General features: G+C 42.2%; 1 protein-coding gene across 1 annotated transcript; it reads left to right on the forward strand.

Moving 5' to 3' along the window:
* Positions 1-6,213: 6,213 nt before the first annotated feature.
* Positions 6,214-7,137, forward strand: LOC128100936 (olfactory receptor 4C45-like). The gene has a single exon (XM_052723673.1). It carries the CDS (start codon positions 6,217-6,219, stop codon positions 7,135-7,137), a length of 921 nt encoding a protein of 306 aa, XP_052579633.1. The 5' UTR covers positions 6,214-6,216.
* Positions 7,138-12,509: the final 5,372 nt, after the last annotated feature.

The raw sequence follows: 12,509 nt of genomic DNA on the forward strand, positions 1-12,509 counted from the left end.
TGAATGTGTTGCTCTGATTGGTTGATAAATAAAATGCTGATTGGCCAGTAGCCAGGCAGAAAGTATAGGAGGGGAAAAACAGAAAAGGAGAATTCTGGGAACAGGAAGGCTGAATAAGGAGATGTCAGCCCTTCGTCCAGGGAGCAGCATGTAATGGCACACAGGTAAAGCCACAGAAAACATGGTGACATATAGATTGACAAAAATGGGCTGAGCTTAAATGTAAGAGCTAGTCAGTGGTAGGCCTGAGCTAATGGTGGAGCAGTTTTAATTAATATAAACCTCTGTATGTTTACTTGGGTCTGAATGGCTGCAGGAACCGCAGGGCCACTAGGCAGGAACACAGAAAAACTTTTAGTTACAGTGAGCTGGGATCTTTCACATCAATCATTAAACAAGAAAATGACTCACAGACTTGCCACAGCCCATTCTATTAGAGGGAATTCCTCAGCTGAGAATTCCTTTTCTAAGTGATGCTGGTTTATATTAGGTTCACAGAAACTACCCAGCACAATGTTCATTAGTGTTCTAGTTTGTTTTATTATGCCTCATAAGTGAGTTTTAAAGTATTCTTTCTCATTATTTTATAGAAGAGCTTGAGAAATATTAGAACTACTTTAAGTATTTGAGAGAATTATCTATGAAGCCATCTGGTTTTTCTTTTATATAGCACATTTTATTAATGTTTCTCTATCAAAAGAAAAAACCAAACTCAGGCACATACTTCAACAGAGATGAACCTCAAAACCATTACACTAAGTGCCTTTACAAGAGGGAGTTTGTACATGAAGCCTTTACCCAGAAGGGGTTGTATATGAAGCTTGAGGCTAGAACACTCGCCTGGCACGTGCAAGGCCCTGAATTCAATTCCTGATACCCTAAAAAGACATGTTTGAGAAAGATCAGATACTGTACTATGCACCCTGTGGAAGTTAGCTAGAGAAGTAAAATGTATGAGAAAGAAAATAGTACTTGCCAGAACTTAGAAGAAAGTATTAACAAAAACTTAGAAAAAAGAATGATAAGTGGCCTTCATGATTAAGGAATATAGTCTGGAGAGACAAAATGTTACTAGATATTGATGAGGAAACTGGTTTACAATAATGTGAATATGCTTAATGCCATTGTCTTAGGACTTAATTACCGTGAAGAGACACCATGACCATGGCAACTCTTATAAAGGAAAACCTTTAATTGGGCTGGCTTACAGTACAGAGGTTTAGTCCACTATTGCCGTGGCTAGAAGCACGGCAGCGTGTAGGCACATATGGTACTAAAGAGGTAGCAGAGAGTTCTACATCTGGATCCACAGATAGCATGAAGAGAGTAAGACAATGGACCTGGCTTGAGCATCTGAAACCTACCCCAGTGATATACTTCTTCCAACAGGGCCACATCTCCAATAAGGCCATACTGCCTAAGAGTGCCACTCCCTCTGGGGACCTATGGTGGCCATTTTTATTCAAACTACCACAGCCACTAAACTGAACTTTACATTTATATTTGTTAAATACAGAGAGGCCTATGACTAAGAATTGTGGTCAACAAAGTCAACAAATGTTGACTATTAACAATAGAGATGGAAGATGTGCTTTTCTTTGCTGGTCCTCAAATTCAGGTGTATGTTAACCTTGTTTAAATGCAAAGACTGATCACATCAACAGAAAAATGATTACATGTGAGATTTCAGCTAGTTTGACATAACCTCAGAAGCTGCTGGAATCTCCTTTGTAAAGTGACTCTATTCCTTAACTGTGTATATTTATACACTAGTCCTTGGCTGTGTGTGAATTTCTTAATACCTACTTATTGAGAATATGGCACCTAACTCTCACGATCAGTTTTCTTTCTGGAGTAGAGATTTAAAAAAAATCCATTCTCTGGCTAAGATCAAAAACACTGAAGACACCTTATGCTGGAGAGGATGTGGAGCTAGGGGAACTCTCCTCCACTGCTGGTGGGAATGCAAGCTTGTACAACCACTTTGGAAATCAATATGGCGCTTTCTTAGAAAATTGGGAATCAATCTCCCCCAAGATCCAGCTATACCACTCTTGGGCATATACCCAAGAAATGCTCAACCACACCATAAGAGCACTTGTTCAGCTATGTTCATATCAGCATTGTTTGTAATAGCCAGAACATGGAAACAACCCAGATGCCCTTCAACTGAAGAATGGATAAACAAAATGTGGTACATATACACAATGGAATACTACTCAGCAGAAAAAAACAATGGCATCATGAGGTTTGCAGACAAATGGATGGATCTAGAAAAAATCATCCTGAGTGAGGTAACCCAGACTCAGAAAGACAAACATGGTATGTACTCACTCATAGCAGGATACTAGACATGAAACAAGGATGAATTGTCTGCTACTCACATCACCAGGGAGGCTACCTGGAAAACAGGACCCCAAGAAAGACACAGGGATCGCCCAATGACAGAGAAATGGAATGAGATCTACATGAACAGCCTGGACATGAGTGGGGGTAATGAAAGGCGAGGGTCGAGGGAAAGAGAGCTTGGGGGAGCGGGAGATCCCAGCTGGATCAACAACAGAGAGGGAGAACAAGGAATAGGAGACCATGGTAAATGAAGACCACATGAGAACAGGAAGAAGCAAAGTGCTAGAGAGGCCCACAGAAATCCACAAAGATACCCACACAACAGACTGCTGGCAATGGTCGAGAGACAGCCCGAACTGACCTACTCTGGTGATGGGATGGCCAAACACCCTAATTGTTGTGCTAGAAACCTCATCCAACTACTGAGGGATCTGGATGCAGAGATCCATGACTAGGCCCTGGGTGGATCTCTGGGAGTCCAATCAACGAGAATGAGGAGGGTTTATATGAGCGAGAATTGTTGAGACCAAGGTTGGATAAAGCACAGGGACAAATAGCCAAATGAATGGAAACACATGAACTATGAACCAATGGCTGAGGGGTCCACACTGGATCAGGCCCTCCGAATGGGTGAGACAGTTGATTGGCTTGATCTGTTTGGGAGGCATCCAGGCAGTGGGACCAGATCTTGTGCTCATTGCATGAGTTGGCTGTTTGAAACCTGGGGCCTATGCAGGATTGTTTGGCTTGGCCTGGGAGGAGGGTACTAGACCTACCTGGACTGAGTCTACCAGGTTGACCTCAGTCTGTGGGGAAGGCTTTACCCTGGAGGAGATGGGAATGGGGGGGGGCGTTGGGGGGAAGGTGAGGGGGACGGGAGGGGGGAGAACAAGGGAATCCGTGACTGATATGTAGAACTGAATTGTATTGCAAAATAAATTAAAATAAATTAAAAAAAAAATCCATCCTCAGCAGTTACCCAAGACAATGTGTGATGTAGGCAATCACACCAAAGAAAAATGGTGTCTCTGACTTTTTAATTCCTGTCCAGTCTATGGTAGCTAATGGTTCTGCATCATCCCTTTGACTAAACATGCCGTTAATGAAAATGTCACCATCTCTAATGCTGAAAACTGTCATTTCAAGCTTTAAGGGACCATATCCTTCAAACTAGTCATATTTTTTAGTGAGAAATCTATTCTCTGAATTGTAAACTATACCTGAAACTATTCTGTGTACTGAGCCAACATCAACAAAGCTACAATTAGCAAAAGAAGTTTTTATAAAATTTTAATAAAGGAGTTTTCAAAGTTATGGCACACAGGTCTTATCCTAAACTGCAGTGTACACACCTATTTAATCCCAACCCAACTGCATTCCTAAAATAGATCACTGCTAAAGAAGTTTGCAGGTACCAAGTGGGAGTATGCAGAAGACCGTGACTACTGTCTTGGCAAAGATTTCAACAGAAACAATTATCAATCCTTTGGGTACTTGAGAGTCCAAAGCATTATCAGAGCCTATATTCTTTCTGAAAATCTATTTAAGCAGTTGTTCAGAATCAAGGGAGAAGAAATCACAAATAATTGGTTTGTGTAGAGATGTAGTAACAAGATTTGTTTAAGAGTCACTGCTTGGTCTCAGTGAGTTTCTACAGAGGTAAGTTAAATGGAAACAAGTTAGGAATGAAAGAAATTCTTTCTCCACAACTTTTCTGGGCTGATAGGAAGCAAAGCAGGTATCCAGAGTGATAGTGAAAACCAGGTCCAAACAAGCTCTTCTATTCACTACACATTTTATAGGGGAATAGACAAATGTTTTCTGCTTTGAGATGTTAGTTTTTGTTTTGAGTGCTTTTAACTTAAAGTATATTTCTGTATATAGGAAAATATATATGGCTATAAATATATTTCAGGAAAGCGTCAAAGTGCAAAGAAATTAAGCCCTAGAACCGTCAAACTTTCCTGGCTAAAATAGCTCATTTCAGAGTAAATTGTGACAATGGGAATGAAAAAACTGGAAACAATCACACTGCAGAACTGTCTAGAGAGATGTCAGCTCACAGAGTCTGTAGAAAGCTGTGCTGCATGTGCCCAGAGGGGAAGAAACAATAACTGCGCTAAACTACAGAGACGTCTCTACACTCAACTACACCCAGGTCAGTGAAACTACATTGTTTCTTGAAATACTTTAAGTGGATTCACTTGATTTGGACAGTTTATCCTCATTGAAGTAGACCTTCTAATCTTATAGTGGACTCAAAGTGTAACGTTTTGCTAAGAAAATGAATGTGTGAGACACAATAACATTAAATAATTGATAGGAATTCCAAGTCAGGTGATATTGGGAATGACTGAAGTCACTTGTAAAATGCTATGTCCGGTAGTCTCACTAAATACACTGATTCTGAAGTCTTCTTTGTAACAGCTTGATTGAAGTTAGAACCCTAAGTTAAATACATTGAGAGTGATTAACCATGAAGTCCCCATATTCAGGTCCAATGAATAAAAGGGAAATACTCAGGGACTAAGCCACCCTAAAAGCCAAATGCATTTCTCCTCACTTGTTTTGTAACTGGGGGTCTTGAAGCTGACTCTGCCCAGAATGTGGATGCTATGGGAAGGAAATTATGTTGCTTGGTTTTGGCAGGTGCTGTGGAAAGGGGCAGAAAGGGAAGAGAAAGAACAAAGCCTCCCCCTCCTCTTTTGTAAGAGCTCTGACGTGCTAGTGAAGGTCCACATGCACAGAGACTGGAAGAAGACATTTTTGTATAGCATCAACATTTGCACCAGTTGTCAGTGAAAACTATAAATTCACCTATTTTGATTGGATGTATACCAAAAACAGAAAGTGTATTTTCTTAGCCAGCCCTCTAATAGGTGCCCTCACCTCATGTAACTCCATTTACAGTGAGTACCCGGGAGAATTTTACCTAACCCTGAACATAATCCTAAAAGAGGAAACATAGTTCAACATCTGGGAAAATTTATAAAATGTTGTGAGGACTTAGAAGGACTTTGGAGACTTCACATAAACACATCTGAAGATACAAAAAAGTGATCAAGCAGGGTGGTGGTGGCGCACAAGTGAGTTCAAGGCCAGCCTGGTCTACAGAGTGAGTTCCAGGAAAGGTGCAAAGCTACACAGAGAAACCGTGTCTTGAAAAACCAAAAAAAAGGGGGGGTTCATGGAAGAAGGGGCCATGGAAAGTCTGGCATAAAAGCTGCTGTTCTTGAATTAATTATACTCAATGAGCTGTAAAAAAAAATGTTATTTTGTCATCCAGAAAGTAAGGAACTCTCCCCATAGTTCTGTCTCTGTCCCCGGGTTCATGTGCATCATATGATACAAAGGAATCATACACACAGAACACAGGATCTTTACATCCAGCAAAGCTTCAGGCTTTAGTTCTTTAGTGTAGCGATAAATTTCATGCACAGTGTATTCATAGACACTTAACATTCACATTCATGCACAAATGTAATTTCAAATAAATTAAAATCCGTTATATTTTCTGCACAAGAAACAAAAAACAATAAAAGAAAGCCAAGTTTGAGATTGTTCCCAGGATTTTAAAAAGGAGGAGTTGACAGTTAACCTTCAGCCAATAACCTTAATAAGTCTTTTCTTTGTCTTGGTATTATACTAAAGTATTAATACTAAGCTAACCCACTTCTCATCTTCAAAATTATCTGCAAAGTGATCTTAAGTGCAGAAGTAAAATTGTAGTTTTTTTTATTTCATCAATTACAACAATGAGATGACGAAGTATTTTAGTTTAGAATTTAAAATATTACCACTTGGACATCCTATCTTTATTTTTCAGATGAGCATATGCATACAACTTTAACTAAATGAAGGGAAAGGATGAACAATGTTACAGAATTCATCCTCCTGGGCTTGACTCAAGACCCAGATCTGCAGAAACTCTTATTTATTGTGTGCTTAATAATCTATTTGATCACACTGGCAGGTAACATGCTCATCTCAGTCACCATCTTCATCAGCCCAGCCCTCTCTACTCCCATGTACTTTTTTCTGTCCTACTTGTCCATTACAGATGGTTTCTACTCTTCTTCCATAGCACCCAAAATGATCTATGACTTGATCTCTGAGAAGAACACTGTATCTTTCAATGGCTGCATGATTCAGCTTTTTGCTGAACATTTTTTTGGTGCAGCTGAAATCATCTTGCTGGTTTCCATGGCCTATGATCGCTACGTAGCCATCTGTAAGCCTTTGCACTACATGACCATCATGAGCAAACATGTCTGTATATTCTTGGTGGTGGCTGCTGTAATCTTGGGATTCATCCATGGAGGAATACAGATTTTATTTATGGCCCAGTTACCATTCTGTGGCCCAAATATCATTGACCACTTTATGTGTGATTTAATACCACTCCTGGAGTTGGCCTGCACTGACACTCACACTCTGGGGCCACTGATTGCTGCCAACAGTGGGTCACTGTGTTTACTCATTTTCTCTATGCTGGTTGCTTCCTATATAGTCATCCTTCACTCTCTGAGGAATCATAGTTCAGAAGGGCGTCGCAAAGCCCTGTCTACCTGTGCATCTCATGTCACTGTTGTTGTCTTATTCTTTGTACCTTGTTCATACCTGTACCTAAGGCCTATGACTTCCTTCCCCACTGACAAAGCTGTGACAGTATTTTGCACTCTGGTGACACCTATGTTGAACCCTTTAATCTATACCCTCAGAAATGAGGAGGTCAAAAAAGTTATGAAGAAGCTCTGGGATCAAATGCGGAAAGCTGGTGATGCATAAACCTGGTGATTTGTGTTTTTAAAAACAATGTCTGGTGCTGTTTCATGGACACTTGTTCTCCTTTTTAAATGGTTAAAATTATGATAGTGAATTATATCCTATCTGCACCAAATTTTCTTTTTTATTTTTTTGTTCTTCTCTCTTACAATACATCTCTACTGCAGTCTCCCCTCCCTCCATTCCTCCCGGTTCCCACCACCTCCCCTCTCCCCCAGATCTGCTGTTCCTCCATTTTCAAATTTTTATTTGAATAGTAATTGTATCTCTGAATGGAGTACAGTATGACAATGCATATATATAATGTATAGGATAAATATGGCTCTCACTTCTCATCAGAGAAATTTCTTTTTGCAGCAGATGAAGGCTACTACAGAGTTCCACACCTAATCAAAATTCAGAGAATAAGTGACCAAGGGATGGCCTACCCAAATAGTACTTCTTTTTTTTTTTTTTTTTTTTTTTTTTTTTGGTTTTTCGAGACAGGGTTTCTCCGTGTAGCTTTGCGCCTTTCCTGGGACTCACTTGGTAGCCCAGGCTGGCCTCGAACTCACAGAGATCCGCCTGCCTCTGCCTCCCGAGTGCTGGGATTAAAGGCGTGCGCCACCACCGCCCGGCCCCCAAATAGTACTTCTTAAATGCAGTCCCCATATGTAAATCTCAGGGAACATTTCAAAACACAGGACAAGAACATTGCAAAGGCCAGAGGACTAGGATGCCTACTATAAGATAATGACGACTAGACATAATAAGATGACACACCCATGGAGTCTCAACAGTGTGATTGCTGCTGTAGCATACTGCATTGTCTTAATTCATTCTTCCACCGACAGAAAGATCATTTCACGTTAGGAGTATATAAGAAGGCTGGACTGACATTAAGGCTCAGAAGGAACAGTCACAGCCCACAGTGTTTTTAGAACTCCTACAGTACTCAATTTCTGTAAAATAAGAAAAACAAATATAATGTAAATCCATTTGAACAGTTCTCATCATTAATATAATGCATTCATAAAGCATGAACTTTAATATTATTGTTAGGAGAATATTTATGAAGAGGAAAGAACCAAGTACTGGTACAGTTCTATTGTTGTAGGTGTGAAATAGATCAACACTAATATGCTTGGTACCTTTCATGCTCAGCACTACAGGTTGTATTTTAAATGAGGTTATATTTTAAAAGAAAGAAAGACAACTCTATATGAAAGTAGTATAGAAGGTGGGATAAGTCTTCAAGAAAATATTCACCAAATATACTTCATAGCTTCCTAAGTTAAAGAGGTTTCCAAATGTTCTACTAAAGCAGTAGAAAAAAATTTCACTTAACAAAATCACACAGAGAGAACATTTCTACTTTATTTTCACACATACACACACACACACACACACACACACACACACACACACACACACACACACAAAACCCACCTCTTTCAGAAGTTCTTCTATGCTATGTCTTCAAATATGAAATTTTCTGTTTAAAATAAAAGATTTCAGGCTGTGGAGATGGCTCTCTGTGCACAGTGCTTGCCATGAGAACCTGAATTTGGATCCCCAATTTCCATAAAAGCCAAGTATGGCAGAAAGCATCTGTAACCCCAGTGTTGGAGGAAGGAGACAGGTGGATTCCAGGGCTTGCCAGCCAACACTCTACCTATTAGTGAACTCCAGGATCAGTGAGAAACCCTATATCACAAAGTAAGTTGGGAAATAACTGAGTAAGTCATCCAATAGTGATACACACACACACACACACACACACACACACACACACACACACACGGAGTAAAATTATTTTTGAAGAATTGAGGAAATTGGTTTGAGTGAAAGAAAATATCTCTGGAACTAATTAGCGCTATGAATGCATGTCAGCTGCTTCACTCTGTACCTGCTTCATCCTTCTCAATTCTTCAGCAAAAAGAAATATATTTGCATATCCCTTAAATAGCAAGAAATAAATTATTCACACTGAAGTAGTGTGTCAGTTAAAACTGTGAAATTGCTCAAACTGTGGATAAGCTTCAGGGATGTCAGCAGAGGATAATGCATGCTGGGGCTGCCACTCCTAAGAGAAGAGTCATAGCACACAACTACTGTCCTGCACTAGCCATGACTGCGTGAGAGTGAGACTTAGGTCCTAGCCTCAGCTCACTTCTAATTATATCAGAAATGACAGCAATTCGTGAATAAGAACATCATCACAGTGGGTTATATCTTAATAAGGATGCTCCATTGGTCAGTGGCCAGATCCCTGGCAAACAAGAACAAGGTCTTTGCCAATCCCTGTTCTAGGATTAAGATGCTACTATGTCCAAGAACCTGAGACTGGATAGGCCATGGGCCTAAGGGAAAATGAAATAATGTTGTTCTGCTAAAGGAACACAATGATAAAATGACTCCTAATGGCATTCTGCTCACCCAGCCATCATCAGAGAAGCTTCTTCTAACAATAGATGGGAACTTATACAGAGACCCACAACTGGACAACACACAGAGAACAAGGAACTTGGGGATACTCAGTCTTAAAGAAGAGGTTTTCATCAAAACCTCCACCTAGGGTTCAGGCAGCTATGCAGAAGAGGAGGTAAAAGAAATTGTAAGAGTCAGAGGAGATGAACTACACCAAGGAAATGATGTCTTAAGACACAACATGACTGATGTACATATGAACTCAAAGACTGTGGCACTATTCACAAGGCCTGTACAGGTTCAAGCCAGATGGGATCCCAGCACGGAGAAGGAGAAGTGGACATGAGCTCTCATCTCTAATCAAAAAGCTATCTCCACTTAACTACTTCTTGCAAAGGAAAAATCAGTTTTCTCCAATGGAGTTTCACTGGGTATATAAACCACACTTAAGGGTAGGCTCCATGCCCAGTTCTAGATGCCCAACACAAAGAATTCAGTGGTATTTCTTAGAATTTTTTTTGGTCTCATATTGCTTTAGGATTTTTTTTTTATCTTACTGGTCTTTGGCTAGTATATTATGGTTTCTGATTTTGTGTTCTTATGGGAGTGTGTGTGTGTGTGTGTGTGTGTTATGCTTTTTCAAAGTTTTTTTTTAATTTCTAGTTGTTTGCTTTTTTATTTGCCAATTTGTTTTCTAAAGAGAGAGAGAGAAGGCATAAATTGGATAGGTGGGGATGTGGAGAGGATCTAGTTGATGGGGAAGGGGAAACAATAATCAGAACATATTATACGAAAAGTATTTTTTTCTTTTTTTTGTTAATTTTTATTGATTCTCTGTGGGTTTCCCACCATGCATTCTGATCCCATTTATCTTCCTGCCTCCTCACATCTGCCTTCTGCCCTTGCAATCTCTTCCCAAAAAACTACAACACCAAATTTAAAAGAACAGCCAAAACCCAAACCAAATAAAAACAAAAAAGAAGTGTCTTGTCATGAACGATTGTAGTGTAGCCCATTGAGTCACACAATTTACCCTTTAGTCCATCCATTCACCTTTACTTGCAAGTGTTCATTGTCACGAGTCATTGGTCTGGCTCTAAGCCTCTAGTTTCTGCTACACCACCGATAAAGGGCTCTCACTGGAGCTCCTCTTGGATATCCTGCTGTTGTCCTGTGACATGGAGATCCTGCTGTTTTGGATTTGTAGGTTCGTCCTCTTCACATGCTCCAACAATTCACAGATTCGGTGATGTCGGGGTGACCCGATTCATAGCCCTGCTTCTGGGACTGGGTGGTAGCTGGGTTGGTCAGTTCACTAGCTTTCCCCCATCATCATCACCCAAATGAGCTCTCTAGCACTGCCTCAGCTAGCTCACCCAATTCGGCCTACAGCAAGGAGCGAGCCCAGTCAGTTTTCCTGCTCTCAGGTCCTCAGATCCGGTCCCCCTCACTCACACCGCCAGGACCAGCTCTACTGTTTTGCCCAGGCAAAGATGAAGGGCCCTCTCTCCAGATTGTTGTAGAGGGCATACGACATGGGATGGGGTCAGATCTCCTGCTCTCACACTCTCAGGGCTGGCTTACCTACACACCGACAACAGGGTCAGCTCTACTGTGCTGCGCAGAAGAGAAGCAGAGGCTGCTTGCTTTCTCGTGTGCTGCAGCCAATGAGGGTCAGGGCTAGCTATCTCTTACGAGCTCAGGGCCAGCTCTATTATGTGCAGTGGTAATGGGTGAGGGGAGAGGGCATCTTTCCCTCATCCGTGCCATCATGTGGTAGATAAGGGGGAATGGAGTCCACTCTCCTTCTCTCATACCCTCAGGGTCGGCTCACCTCACCTCCATCCCCAACCACAGGGTCAGCTCTAGTGTGCTTACTAGGTGAGATGCACACCTATGGTGAGGAGCGGGTCCATCTTTCCCGAGTGTAAGGGTGAACTCTCCCCTGAGGGGTAGGGCCAGCTTGCCTGCTGCAATATTCATCAAGGAACAGAAGCAGCTATCCCAGGGCCAGTAAAGAGTGGAGCTGGCTCAGCACAGCATGGTTCCAATGACCCCTGTACTAACATAGGCCATGGACATTGCCACAGACCCTAGCTGCTGCAGGACTACCGACCCAAACATGGCCCTCGGTAGTAGACCATGCCCAGACATCTCCATGGATCCAGATAGCATCACCAACCACCCAGATCAGCATGGCCCCAGGCACGGCATGGTCCTCAGACACATACATTGTCCAAAGGGGTCAAACAGACCTGGGTCATCCACATGGCCTTCAGTGACAACAGGAGCCCATGACATCAACTCAGACCCTGGCTGCTGTAGCGCCATGGACCCAAATGTGGCCCTCTATAGCAGCCCTGGCCCAGACTACACCATGGCCCCAGGTGACAGCACAGACCACTCAGATCAGGATGTCTCTAATGGCAGCATATCCCTCGGGTGCCCTCATGGCCACAGATTTCAGCCCTGAACCTGGGCATCTTTGTGATCTTTGGTGGCAACACGGACCACCAAATACAGACCTTGGCTGTGGTAGGACCATGGACTCAGACATGGCCCTAGGCAGCAGCCCAGGCCAGGATGTCACCATAGTCTCAGATAGCAGTGTAGGTCATCCAGACTGGCACGGTCCCCATGGCAGCACTGCACTTGGGACACCAACAGGCCCCAGATGGCTGCCCAAACCACAGCTCCCTGCATGGCCCCCAGTGATGACAGGAGCCACAGACATCAGCACAGGCCCCCTCAGTTTCTTCAGGGCTACAGATATCAACACAGATCAAGTCCTGGCCTTTGGCCATAGGCCAGGCCCTGGCATTTCCCTAGACTTTGGTGGCCAGCTGGCCATTCATATCAGGCCATTCATATCAGCCCATTCCTCATCACACTTACCTCCAGATCCACCTCTCTCCCCAGCCCACAAACCATTCCTCCTCTCCCTCTCTCCACTTCCCCACCCTATA

The sequence above is a fragment of the Peromyscus californicus genome, unplaced genomic scaffold (assembly GCF_007827085.1).
Source record: "Peromyscus californicus insignis strain IS unplaced genomic scaffold, ASM782708v3 Scaffold_7__1_contigs__length_154581171, whole genome shotgun sequence".
In the NCBI taxonomy this organism is placed as follows: domain Eukaryota; kingdom Metazoa; phylum Chordata; class Mammalia; order Rodentia; family Cricetidae; genus Peromyscus; species Peromyscus californicus.

What these genes read in the sequence shown, in the direction of transcription:
- LOC128100936 (XM_052723673.1), top strand. Translation starts at nt 6,217, where the DNA reads ATGAACAATGTTACAGAATTCATCCTCCTGGGCTTGACTCAAGACCCA.